A 26,515-nucleotide genomic window follows, 5' to 3' on the forward strand; every position below is an offset into this window, starting at 1 on the left:
TTAAGATCATGGGGGTAATATGTAGTAAAGCAGAGTATCATACTTTCATTGTCCTTAATAACAAACTTTGTCTTATTGCAATAAAATTTCAGGCCATGTAACAACTGACCATCTATGGCAACAGCAGGATTCCATCAAAGTCCAGTGAGGTTTAGAAGGGTTTTGAGTGTTTTCTTGTTTCCTACCATGATCAGAACAATCACAAAATGCCAAAAGTGGTATAATAATAAGAGACAGAAGGTCACCACTTACCGAAAACCCCCCATCCCCAATTCCGTCCCAGTCCAAGAGCCTGAGAAGCATTTGGGGGAATGAGCACTGGCGGTGAAGGAAACACGTCTTCACAAGAGCGCAAGTGACCGTCGCATCTTTCTACAACTGCCATAATTCTGACATTTTTTTAAATATCATTTTTTCATATTGTAATCTACCTTATTTGTAATCTCATTTAATGATGAGTGCAAATGCATTTGTTGTTTGTATGTATAAGTGTGTGTGTGCAAGTTGAGAGTGAGTTTTGCCATGGTCAGTGTTAACATTGTTTCCACCAAAGGTAAGTCAATGATCAGTGTGGAAAGCTGTGCAAATGGGGCTCGCTACTCCTTGTCCCCACCAAGTCCGATCAGCCGTTCTCCAATAATGAACTCGCCTCGTACTCGGTGCACGTTGCAGCTCCAGAGCTCTATTTAAAAGGATGGACAAAAAAATGTGATGTGGTGTGTGTGTATGTGTGTGCTCAGGACCTGTTGCCTTGTGTCCCAGAGTGCACAGGGACCGAGGCCCTCTTGGACCGGTGCCAGTCCAATCTGCCGATCTCTCTCTCTCTCTCTCTCTCTCTCTGCCTCATTATTCTCATTACCTCAGCTCAAATGAACACAGGACAGGCTGCTGTGATCTGTCCACAACTCATTAAGGACACCGCTCATTAGCGGCCCAGCCTCGTCCTACATCCCAGCGTCAGAGATGGCGGGTGAGGAGGAGTGTATGCCTGTTGTGCGCATGTGTGTGTGAGGCCTCAATTAACACTTAACAATGTGGCTGAAGGAAATTTAGGTGCAACTTGAAAGTGGTTGGGATTTGCACAGTCAGCACTAATGTCACACATGGAAAGAATCACGGGTGCCACAAAGGCGCACAGAAGGGCTCACTAACGTGAAATTGGGCTGGAATGGCTCTTACGTGGACTAAACAAACACAGCTAACTGCCCATGTGCCTGGGTGGCTTGGCAGTTTATGAAGGCCACTCTTTCATTTTAGGGGCTCGTGCACAAATGAAAGCCCCAAATGTGTGTAGGCCTCCTGGCTTGATTTGACAGAGGGTTCCCTTGCCCAGTGGACTGGGACTGGACCTCTGAGTGTGTGTGTGTGGCACCAGAGCTGTGATTATGGTCAGTTCCAACTCTACCACTTTTTCTAACTCATGCACAGGAGAGTGGAACCACAGAGGTTTAGAGCCGTGGCCTGAAGTGCATCCAGGATTCAAACACACAAATCCAAGGCCCTTTTGGAGGAGCTATTTCACGGTTCCTAGAACTACTGGAAGTGGCCCTTTTTTGCCATCTTTGGATTGCAGATGTAGGAAAAATTGTGGTTCTAGGAGAGCCTGTTTTGGGCAACTAATTTAGCTCCCATTTCAGAGTTGGGTCTAAAATGCTCTACAAGGAATGACCAATCATGATTGGGCCAAAGCATGCTGTACGAAACCCCGGCTAAAGCTGTTTTAACACAATATATTCCTTTATGTATCCCTACAAACAATGGAGTTAGAAATATTACCCAAGCACACTAACAAACACACCCACATTGCGGCAAAGGAACAATTCTCAAATAACACTCAAAGCGACTGGACTTGCTGTGTATTTTACACACATTCTCCAGGGAAGGCGTGTGTGTTTACCCTGCCCTCGTGGACTGGCCTCCGATCACTGCGCTGACCACACATATGACTAACTGTCCACCGCTGCTGCAAATGACAAGCACATGCAGACACGAGTCTGGAAACAATGACCAGAGCTGAACGCCGACCAAGATGAAGACAAAACAAAACAACAAGGCACGGCAGCGCCTGAAGGGGGCGTGTTCACAGAGATGTGGGGAGGCAAACAAGCTGCAAAGCGAGCATTTGAACGCGTAGCAGTTCCCGTCTTGTGGTCTAAGGAGAACAGCAAAGAAAGCGAAGTGATTGTCATTGTGAAACACTGCAGCACAGCACACGGTGACACAACAAAAAACATGTCCTCTGCTTTTCACCCGTCACCCTTGGTGGGCAGTGGGCAGCCATGACAGGCGCCCGGGGAGCAGTGCGTGGGGATGGTGCTGTTCCGCTGAGCAAAGTGCCGTCGCCGCACACTACTCCCCAGGACCCTGTCATGGCTACCCACTGCTCACTAAGAGTGATGGTTAAAAGCAGAGGACATGTTTAGTTGTGTCACCGTGTGCTGTGCATCACAATCACTTCACTTTCACTATTGTGTGCTAACACTAATGAATGTTGTAATGTTTAATTAGTTGAATATTTCATTCTAAATTACTGGATTAAAAACTCATGGAGGACGTCATGTGACAATGCAGCATGCGTAACACATATCATAACATCATGCAATATTACTGTGGCATAATAATTAATTAAATATTAGAAGTGTTGTACAAATGAATATGTAACTCACTCACTACAGGTTCTGTGACAACCTGTATTGTATACAGTCAAGGATTTGGACGCTCCTACTGTGTGAGGGTTATGGAGACTAAGATGGAGTCATTTTTCAGGAATACAGTGATATAAACATATGTTTTATGAATCTGTTTTTTCACTTTTTTACTTTTTCACCTTCATGACAGCTCTGTTAGCTGTCAAAAGTCACTTCATGAGATGCCTCAATAACACAAGTGAATATTAAAAATCGTTATAAACCTTCAGGACTGTTTTAAACAACACCGTTGTCTAACTTAAGGTGGTCGAGAGTAGACAAGCTTCAAATGTTCAACTTTTGTCTCGTTTGTTTCTTTATTACATTACTGCACGTGTGCTATTTCATAGTCGTGTGTCTTCAGTTTCATTCTATAATGTAATAAATGCAAGACCCATAGAGGAATAGGTGCATCCAAACTTTTGGCTGGTAGTAAGCAGTCCACTGCACGCTAGCGTCTGTGTTTGGCATGTGCGTGAGCACGTGCATTTTCTCCCGCCTGAAGGTCTTCGTGTAAGGCCCCGCAGTCCCGCTGCACCCTGACCCCCCACCAGCTTCAACCGTGTCCCAGGTTACCTGGGCCTGTTGGTGGACAGGCTCCGATTACCCACCCTGCTAACCCCTCTGCTCCCCAGGGGGTCTTGTCTGCACTTGCGAAAACAAGCGGTATCGGATCGTTTTACCTCAAATAAACATCCAGGCACAGACTCCCAATTTACTTTGGACAGACACTGCTAATGGCTTTTCTAGTGGGCCTTGCAGCACACATCACTCTTCATTTAAAATTTGGATGTAATTAAACTAATCCTTTAGGGTGTATATTTGTGGTTAGATGTTTTAGGATTTAAAAATGTTGAAGTTTAAGGGGCAGTGGTGGCCTAGAGGGTAAGGAAGCAGACCCATAATCAAAACATTGCCGGTTCGAATCCCCAAACCCCCAAGGTGCGAAGGGGCAGTGGTGGCCTAGCGGTTAAGGAAGCGGCCCTGTAATCAGAAGGTGCCACTGAGGTGCCACTGAGCAAAGCACCGTCCCCACACACTGCTCCCCGGGCGCCTGTCATGGCTGCCCACTGCTCACTCAGGGTGATGGGTTAAATGCAGAGGGCAAATTTCATTGTGTGCATTGTGTGCTGTGCTTCTGTGTATCACATGTGACAATCACTTCACTTCACTTCACTGAGGTGCCACTGAACAAAGCACCGTCCCCACACACTGCTCCCCGGGCGCCTGTCATGGCTGCCCACTGCTCACCAAGGGTGATGGTTAAAAGCAGAGGACACATTTTGTTGTGTCACCATGTGCTGTGCTGTATATCACAATGACAATCGTTTCACTTTTCACTAAACATTATCTGAGCCGCTTGCTTTATCTCATTAAAAAAAAAGGATAAAATGAGATAAAAAAACGCATGATTAAACAGCAATCTGAAAATTGTTCCTCATTCCCATGACACGAGGCTTTCACGCTAGACACCATAAAACCGGCGCTCCACTCGGCCCATGAAGAAGCAGTTCTTGTCTGACCTGAACGGAGAAGCTGCCCACCGTTCTCCTGCCAGACCCTTGCTCAGCATTCATCCTTTGCCTGGGCAAGGATAAGACGCCAGGGAGGTTCGCCAGTAGCTTTCATAATAGCACGTCTGATAACTTCCTCTTGGCCGAACAACTGGGTCAAGAAAAAAAAAGCCGAGAAAAGGTGCACAGGCCAAGCTCCTCCAGTGCTCGGAACATACGTCGTCTTTTAAGAAAGCACGGGAGTCACATCCGTGAGCGAAAAGCCATCTCCTCCCCATGATCTCCTTATCTTGTAGCCTAGTGTGGGGCTGCTCTGATGAAGATGAATGGCGCTGTAATTACACAATCTTTTCCACATAGCTGCGATAGCTGTGCTCGCTGTTTTATCCTCCCTTTTGGAGGACGGCCTGTGTGATTGCGGCGATAGCCTCTTGGCGAAAGCAGAACGTGACAGAACAAATCGCGATCGGCACCCGCCCAAACTGCACAGATGAATATGCAAGAAGGGAAATTATCTATATTCGGCCAGCCGGGACAGGTTTGCGTCTTTAGCTGCTGGAGACAGACGTCTCTGGCCACGGAAGCACATCAAAGGGAGCGGAGGAAGTCTCGAAACCTCACTGCACTGTTCACAACGATGATGGCGACGAGGACAATGATGATGATAGTAAAAATGGCAGCAATTACTTACAGCTTCTCCAGGGCGTAGAGTCCGGCAAAGGAACTATTTCTTAGAACTCTGATGCGGTTGTTGCTCAAAATCCTGTGCAAGAATGACAGAGAAGGAAAGAAAACAGGCATCAGCAAACACAACAACGTTGACAAAGCTACACCAACACTAGGCCATATTGTAGTGGCGGAAATGCTGTAGGCCAGACATATAGGGAGAAATGAACAAGAAAAACAAGCCAAACATTCATGATCTCCATACTACACAGTGAACAATGCATTCTATATAAAACAAAAAAAAAACTATAGAATCTACCCATGAAAATTGAGGTAACAATTTGCACACATTTTGTTTAGCTAATTTATATTCAATATTTTTTTATGAAATCCTCAATCAAATCGGGTAAAATCTAGCTAATGCTTATATGCATATTACTAGTAAATTGTACCTTATTTACAAAGTTACTAAATACCTAAACAAATTAGGTTAAATGCCATATTATGTAATGTAAAACAACACATGGGTTTATATCCCAACCCAACGATGTTTCAGAACAGCCTCATTACTCCTCCGAGGTCTCTACAGTTAGAATATGAATATTGAAGCCATTTCCCTCATTTTATCAATTGGAATCACTTGCAAATGAGCTCATGCACACACATATTTTTTTATGTTTCCTTCCTCACGTTATGGCCAGACTGTAAACGTCAATCAAATAAAATAGACAAGTACAAAACTGGACAAGAATGAGCCAAAATGAGTTCATCCAGCCCAAACCTCAGCCGGTTTGCAGCACCCTGCATCGACGTGAGCATCTTCCAACAAAAAGGAGGAGGAAGAGGGGGGGGGGCTACAAGAGGAAGACAGTGGCCAAATGCGAGTTCATTCACCCAACGGTTGTTCCAACAATCGCTCTGGCTGGAGACGTTCGGAAAGCTGGTTCCAATTAATCCGCAGCACTAAATAGCGGCGGGGGAGTGGAAAGCAGGATGGAGGAAGGGCTGGTGGGAGGATGAGGGAGAAGGGGGTGCTAAGGAAACCATAATCTTGATAATCGCCTAGGATACATTATTACCATCAAAAGGAAAGAGCGTCCACTTCAAACAAGGGTCCCACTTCCAGCTCAAGACGATTACCCCTCTCCTGATTGCCAAATGGTGTGGATGGAGATGGGGTTGTTATCGGGCCTATCTGGGAAAGAGGGGAAAATGCAGCGCAGGCATGGGAACCGGCGTTTTCTGGCCACAGTGGGTGCCCGGGGACCGGTCGAACGAGGGCTGGGCAACGACTTTTCCAGCACATTCCTTCTCTCTGTTCTGAACCCCAGAGCGCCTCGCTGGGCCCCGTCTGCTCCGTCGGCGGTGACACTCTTCATCAGCGTTCCCGTCCTCAGGAGCCACTGTGGTAAAATGGGGTCATTAGCGGAGGGGTGTGCTTTCCAGCGAGGGGCACCTTTACTGCCGCCCCCTGCCCCCTGTCCCCGGCCACGCCTCTCCCCAAAGCACTTAATTGGCTGTTTTGCTGTGTTTAATTCTGTTTTGCTGGAGGAAGCATGTTTCTAATCAACACTGTGGAATGCAGTGAGTGCGCTGTGAGTGTGTGAGCGCGAGTGTCTGCCACTCATGAGAGCGGAGCAAGCTGTGAACAGGCTCCAGGATTTACAGATGCGGCAGCCGTCGGGCCTCCCACTTCCTGCCACATCAGTGCGAGCCACCGAACGGACGCCGCTCGGCCCACCTAGCGAACAGATTTCATCGAGGCGGCGTGTGGCGGCGCTAACAGGCACATCAAAGCCCTGCCCTGAGTCACGTTCCACCCGAAGGCCTAGCCTCGCCTCCTTAAACTCTCTGGCTGTAGCCCATACGATGCTGTACACATTAGAACCAACGCCCGCTAGCGGGCTGTTGGTGTCCAATCAGCAGAGAGTCTGCTGTGGCCAGTGAGAGCAATGTAATAACGTGCCTATTCAAGTCCTATGCCACCAATCAAGAGGCACACAATCATGACATAAGGAATATTCACACACACTTGGACACTTAAATAAAGTTACAATGGCCACATGACCAGCATGTCAATAGGAGGAAACAAGGCTCCTGTAGGAAACCATTACATTTGGGAGTGTTATAGTGTCGAACCCAGGCCTACATGTAATGAGCAGTAAGGATGTTTTATTGAACGTCGAGCCTGAACTCTCTGGAGTCTTTTGTTTTGCAGCTGCCAGATGCGGTCGCTCTGTTCATGCAAAAACAAAAAAAAAGAATTAGAATTATATTATATGATCGAGAAATCGAAAGTGTCATACAGAAGATCCTTTCACTACTTTAGTTCTGAAAACAAGCTTCTGAAGCTTGGAGCAGCTCTGCTCCTCGGCCACAACAGGCCCTCACGTGAGACGAGATGGCAGGCTCAGGTCTAGCCTTAGTTTGAACCTGTGCTGGTCAGAGCTGAGGTCTCACGCTCCAGCTAGGCACGCCACCGCCGGTCTAACTCGGTGCAGGCACCCCAGATGAAAGCTGCAGAAGATCCGGAAGTGCCTGAATAATTCGACGCAGGGAGCGAAGCAACAAACTCAGGCGCTGGCGCGCACACGCAAACCGCGTAATCCAAGCCAGAGAAATGTAGATACTGATGGTTCCTTATTGGCCATTATTCAGCAACGAGGCGGAGGATCGTGTCAGTCTGTTTGTGATAGTGGTGCAATAGAAATGAACTGTAAAACACACTACAAGTTTACATTCAATTTACATTTGTCATTTGTCAAATCTCTATCTGTCCATCGATCTATCTATCTTGCCATGGCAGAAAAACTGAATTGAGAAGAATGTTTTAATAGGTATGACATATTATATCTAATTTAATTTAAGTGTGTGTTATACCAGAAAGAAACATATTGCATTCAGGCATACTGCATATAGTGTGGTAGTAGCCTAGTGGGTAAGACACTCACATATAAACCAGGACACCTATAAGTCATAGGTTCAAACCCCACTTACTTCCCTGAGTCCCTGAGCAAGACACTTGCTGAGTGGCTCTAGGGGGACTGTCCCCGTAACTATTGATTGTAAGTTGCTCGTACATTGCACTTATATGACTACTGCATATGTAGAATTTAACAGGAGTTCGAAAAAAACATTTTTTTTTTTTTTTACAAGGAAACAAATGGGACATTTTCAGTTTTTGAGCCATCTGTAGACTAGACATCATATTGTGTTGATTCGTTTAAAAAAGACTAACTAAGAATCTATGTTTATCTAAATTTATGTACACATTTATTTAAATAAAGGTTGGGGAAGTCAGGCCTGTGGCACTCAAACTCTTTATCCTCCATTATCCTAGAGCTCTTGCCCACTACAAGTTTCCACTTTACAAACCCCAACACTTCTCTCCTGTGCTACTCCGGCATATAAAAGCTCTTTTTTCCAACCCATTGCTGCTTCTCATCCACAACTTTCAAGAGGCCACCATCAAGAATTTCAGACCTGCTATATGAATGCAAACAAGACGCGTGTGATGTGAAGCCTGACAGCGAGTCTTGGGGTGAGCTGAGGGAGTCTCGTCTCGCCATAGCAGCCCCTGCGTGGATGTTGCATGGGCTCATTGTTCTCCAGCTGAGATGATCCAGAGTGACAGTAGACACAGACATTCAGATCTCGGGGGGGGTGTACTACTCTCTGTAAACAGGCAAGTACTCCCGTCAAGCCAATTAGCTGTTTACACATGGCCGGCAGAGAGAGGTCGAAGGTCAGGAGTGGAGCGAACCGAAGCAGGTGGATGGCAGTGAAAGACAGGAAGACAGAGGGAGGAAGCAAGGGAGGGAGCAAGAAAGACAGAAAGGAGACAGGAAGAAAGAGTGTGGCTCTTTCATCAGAGCCAAAGATCTGCCGCCTGTAAAGACCAAATCAGCTAAATCAATAAAGCAGGACAGCGTGTAATTGCGGTTGGGGTGGGGAGCGTCCCCCGACATCACAGAATTCTCAACATCGATAATGTTTTTTTAGCCCCGAGAGAGGTCTCTTAATTGTATTAGTTTGTCTCCTAATGCAATCCCGGCTTTGAGGTCCAATCAAAAAGAGGCCAAACCGAATCCCTGTAGCCGTGCATTAGCCTCCTCATTCATCACAATCTCTTTGACCTGAGATCAGAGACTAATTTTCTCCATCTCAGCACCTCTCATCTTCGGTCAGGCCAGAAACGGAGAGCAGTCACTTTACCAGATGCGGTTCCGCAGAGACAGGTGCTTTAATGTGCCTCTGGTCAGCTGGCTGGTGTGGGTGTCTTCTGAACAGAGCCAGGATATTAAATGGTTTTAGGGTGCATGTGCAAGCAATGATAGGAAACAGAGAAAAGCTGTTTTGAAAGTTGGATGAGAGTCTGTAGAATAGCAATACCTGGCAATGGTACAATTTTTGCTGGCAATTTTCAAAGTTTGTGCAAACTATTGCAAAATGTACTCGAAAATTGTGTTGGCAACACAAGCCAGGCATGCACCCCTGACACGAATAGCAGTAAACAGCAGTCAACAAAAAACGAGTTTGAGACAAATCCATGAAGATTCAGGCCAACAGTTAGTGTACCAAGATTAGTAGTACAAATCTGACTATTTGAAAAGTATTTAGTCCTGAATATATAATTACTGTCTTCCAGAAAAAAAAAAAAAAGTTTTAATTTTTTGATTTTGAGCTACTGAAATGGTGTTTTTAGAAAACATGTTGAATCATTTAAAAAAGGATGAACAAAACACAAAATATAGAATCTAAGTTTATGTAAATGTATGTTTATTTGGAATCATGGAAATTTTTCTTTAGGGTGAAGGCCTTAGCACTACCCCTAGTACTTCCTCTTAGGGCAGGGGTGGCCTAGCGGTTAAGCAAGCGGCCCCGTTATCAGAAGGTTGCCGGATCGAATCCCGATCCGCCAAGGTGCCTCTGAGGTGCCACTGCTGTCATGGCTGCCCACTGCTCACCAAGAGTGCTGGGTTAAAAGGGAGGGAGGACACATTTCGTTGTGTGTGTTGTCCTGTGTCTCACAATCACTTCATTTTCACTTATAATTACACTAGATTCATATGTAAATGATTGGCAGCTCTTGATCGCTCCTGCAATTAACATAAAACCAGCAGATGTGAAATCTTAAAAAACAGCAAATGCTTAAAAGTTTTTCTGACTTTCACTGCTTAATATTAAACTATGGTCTGGCTGCCATAGAGCATAGAAATAGCTTTTCTGGGGGAAACTTTCTTTGCCAGAATGCTTAAGCACATGAGTCTGCATGTGTCCTACCTCCTCCCTGTGTTGTAAATCACCTTTGACCGCATGACACTGTAATGTATAGTTGCAGACGGATCCCTTCGTCGCCCTGCAGTAGCACGACCACAGCTGCCCCAACTTGTGCCAGTCACTTCTCTGGTCTGCCCAATTTGTATCCTCAGGCCACAGAGCAGATGCAAGGGCTGCAGATGCATCCCTTCTCTTTCAGTGCGTGAGAGATGCAGCGCGGCACAGCACACATGCTGCATGATGCTATATAGGACACACGTGCTGCTTTATTCCTGAACCCCACACCACAGATTATTCCACATACACAGTCGGAGGTACAATGCCAGTGGCTGAACTAAGTCCACTAGAACAGATAGCACAGGCTTTGCTTAACCATATATGAAAGTGGAACACCAGAATGCAAAATCTAATTTATGTGGCATTTAAGTGTTATGGTTTGGATTTACTTATCGCCTTCAGACATATCTGTCCTGACAGGAGCGTTGTCTTCCAGGATGAAGATGATGCTATCCACAAGGTCAGCCTTCAGTCACAAGACCACCACTTACTTGTCAATCATATGTACTACCTACTATGACAAAAGTAGCCACATGTGACCATTCTTTTCAAGATACAAATATTTTCACTATCTATTTTTGTTATACTGTCTGAACTACCTGCATGAAGAATTATTAAATTGAACAAATTAAACCAAATTAATTACCAAATTAGTGACCAATTAAACCAATTAATAGGTGTGGTAGCAGCCTAGTGGGTAACACACTCGCCTGTGAACCAGAAGACCCAGGTTCAAACCCCACTTACTACCATTGTGTCCCTGAGCAAGACACTTAACCCTAAGTTGCTCCGGGGGGGGACTGTCCCTGTAACTACTGATTGTAAGTCGCTCTGGATAAGGGCGTCTGATAAATGCTGTAAAATTTGTGTTTTCTTAGCTTCTCATAGACATGGCTACTGTGTTAAGGCAGAATGGTACATTTTATCATGGCTGTCAATGTGGAGACAGTTACATATTGTTGATGCCTTCTGTCTGTCACACACAAATAAATAAAAGCTATCCTGCATATCCAGATGCAAATTTAAGATTATATTCCAACAGTGTGACCCCATTATATACAATATTAGTATTTAGAAAGAGTGTTTTAACTTTAAAATGTTTTTACAAATTTTGGTCTTTATACAGACAATTTAATTTAGAAAATATATATTTCATTGCATTTTAGTGTACCCACTCATAGGGTCATGTGACTATATGTATTCAGGTATAAATTGTAGCTAATGGTTGTGTGTTTAATACAATACAATCAATACAAATTGCAACCATGTCAACTATCCCCCTACTGTGTGTTATGGCTGTAGACATACTTGTCTGAAAATTCCTTGAACTGTATTTGAAAACTGTACCCCCAAATATCCCAGATTCAAAATGTGGGGGTCACTGATGCCACAGCTGCAGCATTCGTCCTCTGCCCTCCGTCCAGAGCCCACGATCTAAAGTTACACGGCAGAGGCGAGCCGCATTTCATACGCAGCTGTGTGCAGAAAAACAGGTCTGTGGCAATACCTCTCGCTTTCCCCCCAACTCAGACCCCCTCCCTTCCTCTTTCTCCCCCTATAAAATCCTCCTGTAACAAGGCAGGATATCCTGTCTTTCAAATCGCAAATCTGGTCCTGATCAGCTGAGGTTTGGTGTGAAGGGAGCCTTTGATTCTCCATGCTTGGTTTTCCCTGTGTTATGGTTGTGTCGGGACTTTGCTGGCTGGCCAGGTTCGCCGGTGTCGGGGGACACGCTGCTGCGCAGGCCCCACAGGAGGTTTCACCTTCCTGGGGATGGTTAAACAAACTCCACCCAAATCCCAACCCGTGAGGCCCTGGGTTTCTTATTTAGATGCAATGAGCTTAAGTGAAATTTGCTACACTGCGCACAGTGAGTGTTTCATTCCAATCGCCTTGGTTTCTCTAATTAAAGCCATTTAGTAGGATCAGATTAGTGCAGAGGGCATGGGTACAATTACTTTTACCGAACCCGAAACTTAACCTTATGTACCCTCAGGCGAACGCACAAAAAGCCCACAGAACAATCCACGATAGTCAGACCCAGTAACTTGGGGTCAAAAATTCAACTCCTTGTTTGGCATTTTGGCTGTGTAGACACTCGAAACAAACACAAGGAGTGCTGTACTCTGCCAATTCTCCTCTTTTCCTCTCCTCAGATGATTAACATGACAGCATTAATCCAAGCGCATAAGTCACACTGATGCAACAATTCTGGCAAGGCTTTTAATGGCACTTTAATATGTTGACTTAACTTTGCTTCTACGTTTCAGTGTTATAAAGTTGACCTGTCTGGTATATATTGGACTGAAGCCTGCGCCTACTTTTCATCTTTATGGTACAGGACAGCCAATCACAGTTCTTCAGCCCCACCGCGTCTCCAGTGAAAGGCCAGACCACAGGCAGGATGGCAGACTTAGGGCAGGGATTTAAATTTAATAAGAAGACGTCAGCGAGCTAAGCCCACTCGCTCTCATTAGCTCTACCCTTGCTAGGTCCCATTTGCCCCAAGGGACGGGCTGCTAAGGCCTTCCATTACAACAACAACAAAATCAAAACACAAGAATAACAACCAGTTACTCCGACATTATGAAGCGGATCTCTCTAAATTTGACACGGCCTCTGGGATTGAGCATCTGTTGTATATGCATACTGCTGGGTCAAAGGTCACGTGGCCTTTAGCAAATGAGCGTGTGCTCATATTTGCGATAACTTCACCGTGTCAGTGGTCTCGTCCCCAGTGGAGTTAGAGAATTAACAATGTGCTGGGTGTCATTAGAACAGTTTTAGTACTGTCCCCACACACTGCTCCCCGGCACCTTTCATGGCTGCCCACTGCTCACCAAGGGTGATGGGTTCAAATGCAGGGGACACATATCATTGTGTGCACCGTGTGCTCTGCTGAAGTGTTTTACAATGACAATCGCTTCACTTCAATGTAGGCATATTCTTCATGGAGGACAATGATAGCAATGACAGCTCCAAGAGGACTCAGACCAAGCAGCAAATGCTCCATGAAAGAGTTCCTCAATTATTCAGACATTCTCATTTAGCTGGTAAGTTGGGCAGTGGTGGTAAGGAAGGAAGGGTAAGGAAGCGGCTCCATAATCAGAAGGTTGCCGGTTCGAATTCCGAACCGCTGAGGTGCCACTGAGCAAAGCACCGTCCCCACACACTGCTCCCCGTGCACCTGTCATACATCACTGAAGGTGATGGTTAAAAGCAGAGGACACATTTTGTTGTGTTACCGTGTGCTTTGCTGTGTATCAGAACGACAATCACTTCACTTTCACATATATTTAATTACTGATGTTTCAGAATTAAGGAGACAAAAAGTAAAGCAGCATTCTTCTCTCCAACATAGAGAATTCGTCTTTGTTACATTTTATTTGTGAATAGACGCTCTTGTAGTGCTTTTGAAAATAGGCCTGAAAAATTAATATTTCAAAGCATCACACCAGAGAAAAATCTTAAGATATAAATAATTAAATAAAATTACCACAAGAGGTACAAAGACGTTGAAATAGCTGAAATAGTTTGGTTCCTCTGGGGACGTCTGAGATTTTGTGTTTCCAGATAGTGTTAATTCTTTGTGAAAGGCGGACGATAAAAAATAATATTTTCACTGTCAGTTACATGCAGTGCGTTTCATGTGAGCCCTGGCTTCAGCTCTCATTTTTATTAAGTAGCCTTCAGGCCGATAAAGCCCACAGTCCAGAGGGGGGAGAGGACAGACGGCCCGGTTTTTATTAAAAGCTCCATTACCAAAAACTTGGCTGTTAACGGGGCCTTTACAAGACTGCTCGGCCTTTCCAAGTGCCACGTTTAATAGCCTAGGAGGCAATTATGAAAGAGTGTTATGTAGCAACTTTCCCACACCTCACCCAGCAGCAGCAGGGGCAGATGTGTGTATGGGGGGGTTGGGGGCGAGTCTTCGCTGTCTGTCTTTGGTGTGACCCCTGGAGCGAACAAGCGTCAACAAGTGATCTGCCCGTCTGCGTTGGTCCAGGGTGTGTGTGCGTGTGGAGGCTAGGATTCTCAGATTGCGATGTGAGTGTGTGTGTGTGTGTGTGTGTGTGTGTGTGTGAATAGCAGAGATGGATAGGTGGGGGTGTGAATGAGCTTTGCTGTTCAGACAGACACCTACAGTAGTGTGTTGGGGCCGAGACTGAGGCACCGCCAGCGGGAGAAGAATCTACAGTGGAAATATGTGCTGCGAGGTAAAGCCTCCCATTCGCACACGCGCACACAAAATCACATTCATCACATGAAGAGAGCTCCGCATAGCCTCCAAGAAAAATAACGGGGGGTGGGTGGGTGGAGAGGTGAGTCCAGTGGGCCCAGACCCACTGTTGAGATTGTGTTCTGTTGTTCTGTTTCGCACAGACCGGCCCTGGCGGCGGACCCCCACCCACCGATCCACTCTCTCCCTCAGCCCTGGGCCGCTTGGCCCCTATCCCTGTTTCAGCACACAGATCCTCGGCTATATTTCAACCGTAGTATAAGCAACCCGTAACTAACACCAGATAGTGCTAAATAAGTTGCAAAATGTTGTACAGACAAATGCTAATTACACCCAGGTATATGTACTTCTCTTTTTTTATTTATTCTGTTTGTTTATTTGAATGTGCATTATATACATACTATCTTCTTTTATAAACTGTTTAGCATATATACTACAATAATGTGAACTGAACAAATTTATATACATTAATTTGTATGATATTACGTTTAGTACATTTAAATCTAATATTAAATGTTTTTCACTATTAAAATAGGATCTATACCATTATAATAGGACAGAACAGTTTCTAAAAATGATTTACTGAACTGTGGGAATAGTGTGTGGTGAGGTCTGGCTCAGCTGATCTACTGTAAATAACTTCATATCTTTAGCATTCAGGAAAATAGGTTCTCGATTCATTGGTCCAAACCAACCAGTTATTTTGCTACACTGTAATGCCATTTACAGCTACAATAACTTTAGTAACTGCAGCCATCCATAAATAATTGTGAAGCTAAAACCAAACAAATCAGAAAAAAATGAATGTATAAATCTAGGATAAATGAAGTATGATGTGATGTGGAGAGTGACTGGGACAGGTCTACACCACCCAAGCCGAAGCTGTAAACACGTCAGACCCCAGAAGGCTGCTCCATGTCCGGGACAGTTAGTTATCTTAGTTAGTTAGTTAGCACGCTTCACAGTGGAGGAAGCAAGGAGGCCTGGAGGGCGGGAGGAAGGAAGGAAGGGGGGGCATGCTGACTGAAGAGACACCCCCACTCCTCACAGCACCCCTTCAGTTAGAGCCACTAATGAAGCCTTCAAGCCCAATTAAGGCAGCATCACTGCAGGAGTGTATGTGCTGCAGTGTGTGTGTTGCGTGTGTGTGTGTGTGCATGAAAGGCTAAGCACCCCCCCCACACACACACACACACACACACTCACACACCTCCACAGCTTTAAAAAAAAAAAAAAATTAAGTCTCCATTCACTGGAGTTCCTCGAGGGCTGCAGAGCAATGGGCTGACAGAGCTGTACTAATAACCACAGCCTGTCCCCACACTGCCTGCTGCCTCAGCAGTTCCAGACCTCCATACCACAAATACACAATTCCCAGCGATGGTCCTGTCCCTCGGACGCAAAAAAAAATGGACGTAGATGCACGGACAATGCACATCTGCAACGCATGCACATACACAAAGGTCAGCCACTGTGATGTGCAAACCCACACACGCACACGCTCACACACACACACAGGCCCTTCAGCACAACAAGCACTTAGTCCCTAAATGCATCTTGAGATGTGAATGTGGGCCATTGTGCAGACCGGGGGAGCAGTGTGGCGGCAGCAAGGGCCAGAGAGCCCTGCCAGCGATGCAGCATCCCAAATATCCCCCACCACCTCACGAGTCGGCCCTGAGGAGCGCAATGTCACAAGCCCTGACTGGAGATGATCCAGCCCTACTGGCCCTGCCCAACTGAAGGACGCAACTTAACGAGATTGTAGCGACTGTAGTGTAACCTGATACAGCTGCTGATAGGAAGCAGCGAGAGGCTGTATTGCATTTAGACCGGTTGCATGCTGTACTGTGGTGAGCAGCCCAGGCAGACAAGTGAAGACTTCTGTGGTCTGTGGTTGTGAGAGAGTGCGCTTGCACGTGTGTGTGTGTGTGTGTGAGAGAGAGAGAGAGACCATTGCAATATAGTGTAGCATAAGAAAATCCTTCTGCCACACAAAAATCCAAAATTAAAGGCCTATGGGCATATGTGTGTGTGTGTGTGTGTGTGTATGTGTGTGAGTGAGTGTAGCTCCTCCATGGTCTAAAATTAAAATCTGGGTTTTCTAAACAGTCTCTAATTAGAGGGTGAGGATAGAATCCTATTTTGGGAATTGTGGTGATGAACGCCCTTCCCGCATGGATCCACACGTGCCCATGCACACACACACATACATCTTTGCCCACACTTCCAAACACTCAAACATGCATTCAGAACTAAACATACACACACACACATGACAATCAATACATGAGATATTAGTTTGTAGATAAAGACCTTCTCAGTTAGGTATAATATCTAATTCAACAAAAAGCATCAATCTGTCATAACATTATGAAGGTTAATTGAATAGCAAATGAGTCAGTTTAGGGTGGTAGTAGCCTAGTGGGTAAGACACATGTTTATGAACCAGAAGACACAGGTCCAAACCCCACTTACTATTGTGTCTCCACTGGAGGGTCTTCAGGGGGACCGTCCCTGTAACTATTGACTGTGTGACTTTGAAAAGGACCAAATTGCGATGGCAAGACTGCTGGATCATAACATCTCCAACACTGCAGGGATGTTCCCTGTACACTGTGATCATGACCTACTAAAAAGTGTAGTTGAAATTGCTGGACTATGGGAAGGGTACCAGATACAACAGCAGAGCCTTTAGAGTGGAGTCCACAGGAGTCCCGCTCATTGTGAAGTCCTGGAACTGCATGTACGTACTGTACTGTGCTCCCACGCCTGCAGATTTTTCAAACATCTAATAAGGCAACAATTAAAACACAACACAATTAATTAGATTAAACACAGAGCATCCACCCTTTCCCACATTAGTGGGCAAGCACTCTGGGAACTCATTTAGGTATTAATGGGGGGGTAGACCCGAAAAGGGCCCTGACCCAAATAACTAGGCGAGTCTGGGTTCAGACGCTAGTTAAATTGCACACAGGAATCTGGGAGCCGTGGCCCTGCGTGCTTTTCAATGGACAGTTTTGTCAGACCAAATTCATTAAACAAACACTTCATTTATGGAACAAACAAAAGGAAAAAAACGGCGCTAACAATGAGCTGTTCTTCACTCGCTTTTGACACAAGTATAACGTCTGCGTTTGACCCTGGACAGGGCCATTTCTCGTCCTCAAGGTCAACACCGATGCTGTCATTCGTCACACACACATACAAGTCATCCAGGTTGTTGCGGGATTAAGCAGAAACACCCTGTTTGCATATGGTCCAGACCACAAGCCCTGCAGGAACTCATGGAAGCTGCTCGTGTGGGGAAGGGGAGGAAACGGGAATGAGGGAAAGGGACGAGTCGGGAGCCATAGAGGGAACGACTCAGGCATATTTGGAGGAAGATAAGACGGGCCAAATGAAAGGAGAAACTAAAATAACAAGTCGCAGAGGGGGAAGAGGGTGGTGGGGGAGGCGAGGCCCATGACAACGTATCTCGCTCTGATTGCTTCCTTCAGAGACACTGATGATGATGATGGGGGATTTTGAGGCCGCATGTGTTGGGCGTGACAGAGAGGAAATGAGAGAGAGAGTCTCTCTGTATGTGTGTGTGTGTGTGTGTGTGTGTGTGTGTGTGTGTGTGTGTGTGTGTAAAACATCTGTTTTAACAGAGATGGGATTTCGATGGACAGGGACAGGTGTCAAAGTCTAAGATCTGACCACTTCCAATGAGATGATGATGATTGATGAAGATCCTGGTCCTCCTGTTATCATATGCAAATAAACACACAAATGCACAAACGCACACACACACACAAATGCACACATTTGCTTTAACAATTACTGAGAACACGAGGATAACAACTTTTTAAATAATTTTGGTAAACACACATTTTGTAAAATTATTGAAATTTTGGCTGAAATGTTTGTAAGGGTTTTTGTTCTTCACTGAGATATAAATATAAGAATGTGCACAGGCCTACTCCCTCTCAACACGTTTCACCGTAAATAAACCATCTGTCCTCAGAAAGGCCTCTGCCACTGAAGGTTCTTGTCTGCCTTAAGAATTCTGCCCATTGATAAGGGATCTGTGCCATTAAAGAAGGGGCACTGGGGTTGAGGGATAACCCCCCCCCCCCGCTGCCCCCAACACACACACCACACACACCGACACACTTTATCACATCCTGGCCTGATCACACATATGGAATTAAATTACTCAAGCTGCTACAGTTAAATCCACACACACACACACACACACACACATATATATTTAAGTACTCCCACAACCTTAAAACAGACAAAACACACAGAGACACACCACCTAACCACAGCAGCCCCATCCCACATGCAGGCCGAGCCCTGCACTCAGGTCCATTACATACACGGCCGAGGCCTGAAGTCAGCCTCAAAGGGACATAAACATGGCTGTCCCACACAGCCTCCCCACACTATCATTACACCCCTATGGAAAAAAACTGAATATATGAAAAATCTGAAGTTTCAGAAGAGATTAGCATGGGACCGGCTCTATCCACCAGCATGCATTATGTGATTATGAAATTTGGGAAATGTATTTTTGTCTTTACGGCGCCACTGAGGTATTCTGAAACATTGGTCAGAAGCCCAGAGTGTGGAATGGGAATGTTAAGGCTGATACCGTCTGGGTGTGTTTCACCCCAGCTGACCCACAGACAGAGTGACCTTGGCGGCAGCTGTCCAGCAGGGTGAGGCTGGATAGCTCCACCTTCCACGTTCCCAAGGCCGCAGAGGGATGGCGCCTCAGCACCTCGGAGACGCGCGCATACTCCCACCCGGCATTTGCATAGTTCACACTCGAACGCAGCTCAACATGTGGCCCAAGAATGCTGGACACAAGCAGGGCACTTCAGCGTCTGGCGAACAGTCCGGAGGCCAGAGTGGATGTTGCGGTCGGCTAAGCCAGGAAGTTCGCACGACTCCACCGGCTCGGAGGGAAGGGTGCAGCCAAGGAGAGTCCTTGGTAAAAATAAACATCAAGAAAGTGTTTGCACCATTGTTAGTTTTTAAGCTTAATGGACGCTTTAGCAGCGTTGGAAGCTCATACCTTCCCTGTGGGTGAAATGGAAAATAAAAAAAATAAAAAAAAAAACTGCTGATTTCCTACTTTTTCACAGAATCGCAAATTCAATTTAATATTAGTAATAAGCGATGATTGAAAATGGCCAGTTAATCATGAGGGTACGTGGTACTCCAAAATGCCCTGGTGAAGGTGAAGATTCTAAAAAAGAACCTTTTTGTAAGCACATGATAAAAAACAAATGACTTTGCATGTGATAATCTATCTTTCTGCTTAGCATCATCTCAGACTGATCCGTCAGGTAGGTAGCAGAAAGAAAAACCCTCTTGGTGAGAATTTCGCCGTGGCATAATCCAATTATAACACAGCCGCGCAAGGGAAGGGTTACATGAGATAATGAGATAAGACTTTCTCCAGTTACTTTTGCCTCATTTAAAGTCGAAAAACTGGTCGCAAAAAGTGTTATATTTTGTTGTTTTATGGGAGAGTAAATGCTTTCAATGGCAAAAAAAATCGCATAAAGCTTGAAATGCTGTAATATACTTGAACCTCACTGATGGAGGTTGGTTATTTCTCCTCTGTACCCCCCCAGGTCGCTCTCCTTCACCATCCTCTTCCTTCCTCCGCCCGACATCCAGCGCCTTCGCAGCCGCGCATAATTAGCCTTAAAGACAGGCCTGCGCGGGCTGCCATCTGGAAGGAGTTTAGACATGGCAGTTTCCTACCAAGACGGCTAAATATTTAGGTTGAGAGTTACTGCGTGTGGATGAACTCATGATAGAGGGGAGGGAGGGGGGGTTACAAAAAAAAAAGTGAAAGAGATGCGGAGGGGAGAGACGAACAGGGAAAAGGGAAGGGAAGGATTAGTAATCGGAGTGCGTCGAGAATATCAAATGCCCGTCGAGCATTCGCGAAAATATTACTCAACACAAGTGTGGATTTATACATTTTTGCACTAAACCCTTTGGCCTACTGGTAAACAATAGATAACCCCATCAAAGAGCTGCGGCGTGAGGCGTAGATGCGGTTCTCTTGCGTTAGTTCCCCTTACGCTCTCTTAAAGCAACAAATATCTGACTAATACTCTTAATAAACAATCCCCCACTGGGATTCCCCACGGGCTCGGAGGCCTCAGCTGGAATGTTCATGGGAGCCAGCTGTTGTGCATTACCCTCAGCAGCCCGCGGATCCACGGGGCCGGGGCTCTCGGAGGAAAGGGGTCCTGCTGACCCCGTCCAGTCCCACTGAGTCGCCTGAGTAGCCTTCACCCCGCAGCCCGGGAAAGGCCAGTCATTTCCACATTTCACAATTCCGGGACGTTAACGATATGAAAACCTCAGACACAAGCTCCCACACACGGAGCAGAAACGCCGCGAAGGAGCATTTTGAACTTTTACAATCGGCGGCTGGGTAGTCGGCCTGGTTGACCCCGACGCCCGCCCCGTACCAGTTGGACCAGCAATCTCTTCCAGAACTCTGCCTTGCAGCAGCGCCTTGGTCCGAAAAAAAAAACTTGGCTAAAGTCGAGTCACCGTTGCAGAACACCCCGCAAAATATCGTAATCAAGCCGTTTCTCCTCGTACTGCTTTCAGCCCAATTACCCTCTGTCAGTGAGCTTGGCCATCTGACCCCTTTCACCCAAAACACAGTCAATCATTCCTGTCACCCGGTGACCTCAGCCACTAATGCAGCCACCCCTCAGTCCTCTCCTCCCCAGCCTCAAACCCAACACCCTGGACTGGCAGCGAACGTACGAAGACAAGGCCTAGTGCAGCGTTTGTGTGTGTGTGTGTGTGTGTGTTATGGAGATTTGCAGAAGGTCATGAATACATCCCCTTGCTTCCATACTGCACCTGGGATGCCGCCTGGAGAGTCTCAGGAATGTCAGGAAGAAAAAAAAAAAAAAAACAGTAAGATCAACACGGCTCTGCACATTCCACATCTGGAAGGGACGTCACAAAAACGGGGAGGATGAGCGGTTGGGTTTTCTGTAAGGTCAGGGGGATTGGGGGTGGGTATATACCCCAGTTGTGCTTCATCGTGCGGCCGAGCCTCAGCGAATGCTGCTGTGGAGATGCTGTACCCCGCCCCTCTCCTGAGCCCAGAACGCTAATGGGCCAGAGTTGTTTGTTTCTAGCGCACACAGACTTATAAAAGTCACCCCACTGCGCACAAGAGAGGTCAGAAAACAAATAAACAACATTAAAAGGTGCGAGGATGCGAGATTATCTTCAATCGCCACCGCCCACCCAGGCTATTTTCTCCACAGCCTGACCTCCGCTTTTCAGCAATATGTTCCCCAGATGTTTATCCTGCCTTTATTAAGCAGAAACACAAGGCCCTATAAATGGAGCGCTGGCTGCCTCTGGCTCCCTGAGGCATAAATCCACTGGCTGTGTCTCCTCTGCAGGCAACGCTGGGCCTATTTGGGTTTTTTTTGTTTTACTGCACCCATATGCAGGCAAACGCTGCTCCCACTGGGTCAGACAGGCGCGTTTCGGAGGAGGTGGAAGTTCCACTGGCACAAAGTTTGTGTTAGGTGTCATAATGATAGCCGCCTATTTCAGTGACACCAATGTGACCTACTGTAGCATGTTTATATTTTAGGGACTATTTAATAGTGACTTATACCACAAATGACTGTTATAATATATTCTTATAGGTAAAGATGAATAAACTTTACTTCTCCTTTACTTGGCCCGCAAGAATCAACTAGTGAAAGACACTGCTAAGGAAATCCACCCACCGCCTACAACAACTACGACGTTTCAGGCAATGCATATTATGTACTACAAACGCGAAGAACAGATCGTCCTCCTATCTTCATCACAAGGGATTTAAAATGTGCAGGGCTACCTTTCAATAGTCAGCGAGAGATGGAGCGAGATAGGTTAGTCTGGAAATGTGTTTCTGTTTATCCTCCTCTAGCAAGGCAGAGAGAGAGAGAAAGAGAGGTTTAGAGGTATGAAAAAAATCCAATGTGCTTATTCTAATAAATAAATATCTAAACAAATACATATAAATAAAAGAACTGTTAAAGTAATAATTATATTAATTTTGTTTTCATACACAGAAAATATGGCAGTGCTCATTAACACTCTGCAGTGTTTAAAACCGGATCATGTACATTTTCCACATTCATTTTTATGCTCATTAAATGTAACACTGAATTGGGTTGGGACTACTAAAACATTTGCTGAAAATCCTTTTAATATCGTTATCACTACTTATATGTAGTTATATATTGTTAAAAAGCCTAATTAAATAGTCAAGTACATTTTTCACAAGGGTTGCCTTGGACCCGAAAGCAAAAAACAAAATACTGCCAAAGAGTTGACAAAGAGAGGCTGAGGCAGTTTCTCCTCTGGCCCAATAGTCGCGGTTGCTGCGTGACAGCGCTCTGTCAGCGCTGATCTCCCTCCTGTCCAGCTTTCAGCTCCCTGGCTGCCGGAGTTGAAGGAAAATGCGAGTGAGCCCAAGCTTTCGGCCTATGCACTTGAGGCTGTTGCTGAGCCAGCTCAGACATTTTGGGGGCTTCGCTAGGTCACAAATACACTCTGTGTTTCATGTTGTCTGGGGGCCGGGGTCAAGGGGTCACCACGAGCCTTGTCTGATAACAGGCATCTGAACAGGCAAGGGCATCGGGGAACCAGAATCTGGTGAATCAGGGAATCTCATATTCCACCTCAAAAATCACATTTTATACAGTACAGGTCAAAATTTTGGACACACCTTCTCATTCAATGTGTTTTCTTTATTTTCATGACCATTTACATTGGTACATTCTCACAAAAGGCATCAATACTATGAATGAACACATGTGGAGTTATGTACTTAACAAAAAAAGGTGAAATTACTGAAAACATGTTTTATATTCTAGTTTCTTTGCTCTGATTACTGCTTTGCACACTCTTGGCATTCTCTCGATGAGCTTCAAGAGGTCGTCACCTGAAATGGTTCTCCAACAGTCTTGAAGGAGTTCCCAGACGTGTTTAGCACTTGTTGTTCTTTTGTCTTCACTCTGCGGTCCAGCTCACCCCAAACCATCTCGATTGGGTTCAGGTCCGGTGACTGTGGAGGCCAGGTCTCCACTTTTTGTTAAGTACAGAACTGCACATGTGTTCATTCATAGTTTTGATGCCTTCAGTGAGAATCTACCAATGTAAATGGTCATGAAAATAAAGAAAAGACATTGAATGAGAAGGTTCTGTCCAAACTTTTGGCCTGCATGATCTCACCTGAATAGCCACGTTTCCAATCCTCTAACCCAGGAAGACTTTTATAGAGGTTTCCAGTTGTATTTCTCTCATGTTGTAATCTAAATTCTTGGTTTAATTTGGAAATTGACCTGACTGATCGGTTTTCTATGCTGATAATGATTATCGTTTAATTAATTTGTTATTATGTTAGGTCCATTGACAAACTTTTTTTGGTAAAGATGAATAAACATCAGGTGTTTTACTCACAGGGTGACGGTCCGGTTGGGCAGCAGGCCGGATTCGGGAGCCTCCGCAAGCTCGTCCCCGCTGCAGCTCACCCTCTTGCGGTCGGCCGGCGCGGCGTGGGCCTTGGGACGCTCGTCCGAGCAGCTGCAGCCGCTGGAGACGAGCCCGGGACACGCGTCCCCCGGCCTCGCCTCGGCGGCGGCGGCGGCCAGGCAGAGCAGCGGGAGCAGCAGGCGCGCCCAGAGGGCGCCGCGAACGTCGGGCACCAACGCTGACCCCATCTCGCTCGGCTCAGCGCGCCCCCGTTTCAGCCCATCTCACCGCGGCGCGCATGAGGAGGGGGAGAGCGGGACGGAAAGAGGGGAGAGAGAGGGACGCCTCGGCGGCGCGCCGTGCGTAAAGTTAATCCCGCGCCTTGGAAAGGAAGGACGGGGCCGCGGCGACGGTCCGCGTTACTGGCCGGGTGAGAGGGCTGCTCCAGCGCCTGGAGGAGCGGTCATCATCCGTCCACATCATCGGACGGGGGCATCATTTTCACGCGGCGTGCTTCTCTCCAAAACGCAGCGCTCCCCCAGAAGGGAAAAAAAAAATTACATTTCCATCCAATAAAGTCCTCAAATGTGATCCAGAGACGAAACCAACGCTTCCTCGAACCCCCGCCTCCCCGCAAAAGTTCGGGTTCACGTCAAAACTTGTGACAGACCCCCGTGGTTGTGGTCGCAGCCCGAGCGCAACTGAACCGACGCGCCTTCTTCTCCTTCTCCTGCTTCAAAAAAACTTCACGAATGTTGCCGACTGATACGAAGCCCCCCAACGAGACGCAAGCCCGCCTCGTCCCGTCCCGCCGCGCCCGGAATGAACGGAATAACGGGTCCGCGGCGCGCTTCATTCCCCAGATCCTGCGCTTTTTTTTTTTTTTTTTTTTTTTTGCCTGTCACACTCGCGCTCGGTTACTGCCTCCAGCGCGCATTTTCCCGTCCTCCTCCTCCTCCTCGTCCACTGGGTCCTAGCGCAGAAGGAGCCAAGAACAAGAACTCAGAACACAGAGACTATTATCACGAGTCCCAAAATGCTGCGCTTTACACAAGAAACATAAATTAGGATTTTTCTTGGCTTCCATGTTGAATCCAATTGGCATTTGCTGCCAGTATTGATCCAAAAGAGAATGATCAACACTGCCTTTGTTTCATTGGTTGTCCTTGTTATTATTAACAATATCCATTAACATACAACGACTGTGTAACAACGATTTTGTTAATTGTCAGGAACAATAGGAACAGGAATATGTTTAAGCAAAAAAATCTTTGAATACAGCATTTACAAAGCCGAATGCATATCTTATTAATGACTGATTATAATTGAATATGCCTTGTTTGGAATGCATTAGACTTCACATTACCTCTTAAAAGTAAAATATAAAAAAACGTGACCACTCAGAAACATTTAGACTAATGTGCATAGATCAACATCAATAATTTTTTTTTCTTAGAAACAAATATACACTTACTAAAAACATTCTATATGGTGAAAGCCTATCATCACTAACAACTATCTTACTTTAATAATTACATGGAAGGGCTATTCGTTTAGCTGGTACTTACGTTTTCCTAGTAAAATGTAGGCACTATGACCCAGATGGTCATTTCCATTTGATTTCCAGACCCTCTTGAGGTCTGTGCGTGCGACCAGCCTATCAAAGTCTGATTTGGGGCTTGGCTGCAGCGTACGAAAGGCACATGGGGTCTGGGAACCGCAATGAAGACCCCAGCCCTGGTTATTTCAAAGATCCTGATAACAGGAAAGCGTCCTCTAAGCCCGGCTGAGATAAAGAAAACCGCTCTGCTCTCCCCCAGTTGTACCAAATATGTTTCCAATTATCCAGTCTCGTGCGGCTATTTTGGGAAGATGTGTAAACTCTGGTCTCTATAACCTGGACAGGGACGAGTTTCACACGCAGCACGTTGGCTTTACAAGAAACACAGACGCTGCACAGCAACATCGATTCTGTCCATAAGCCTTTTTATTGAAGTAAATTTAAAGGTGGCTAAATATCTTTAAATGATAGTTAATTTAATTAACATGCAGACATGCAATAGGTCCCTCTTCTGCTCCGTGGCCCAGTACTGATGCTCACGTCCACATTGGTAACTTGACTGGTCTGAGCACCAGTATGGACTTTTTCACCAATCTGAGCTGCAGTTTGTTTTCTATCCAATCAGACACCACGTCCATGACAGAGCCCTGGCCACCCATTCACTGTTGCCAACAGCTTTCCTTCCTTGGACCAATTTTGATTGGTGCTGCCTACCAAAAAGTGAGATAATCAGTTATGTTCACTATATCTATCATTTTTGTGGCAAATAGTTAGTTAAGTGGCCCATCTATCTTATACACCTCCATACAGTTTATGGTCTAAACTTGCAGTTAGAAAGATCTCTGTGTGTGACCATCCTGCTATAATCATTCAAAAAGGCATTTTTCAAACCCGCTCTGTTCAGCTGCAGAGGCCGTGCCATCGTGAAGGCCTACATAGAGTGCATTGTAAAGGGTTTTTCTTAACTGAAAACTGTAGGTAATTCTGC

General features: G+C 45.9%; 1 protein-coding gene across 1 annotated transcript in view; it reads right to left on the reverse strand.

The window, feature by feature from the left end:
- Window positions 1-24,837, reverse strand: part of adgra2 (adhesion G protein-coupled receptor A2) — a 47,693-nt gene extending 22,856 nt beyond the window's left edge. Inside the window, exons 1-2 of the mRNA XM_028996947.1 lie at window positions 23,955-24,837; window positions 4,893-4,964 (exon numbers count right to left, since the gene is read on the reverse strand). Of these exons, the coding sequence (XP_028852780.1) occupies window positions 4,893-4,964; window positions 23,955-24,214 (332 nt within the window). The 5' untranslated portion in view covers window positions 24,215-24,837. The remainder of the gene's footprint in view (window positions 1-4,892; window positions 4,965-23,954) is intronic.
- Window positions 24,838-26,515: the final 1,678 nt, after the last annotated feature.

Source organism: Denticeps clupeoides, chromosome 11 (genome assembly GCF_900700375.1).
Source record: "Denticeps clupeoides chromosome 11, fDenClu1.1, whole genome shotgun sequence".
Taxonomy (NCBI): Eukaryota; Metazoa; Chordata; class Actinopteri; order Clupeiformes; family Denticipitidae; genus Denticeps; species Denticeps clupeoides.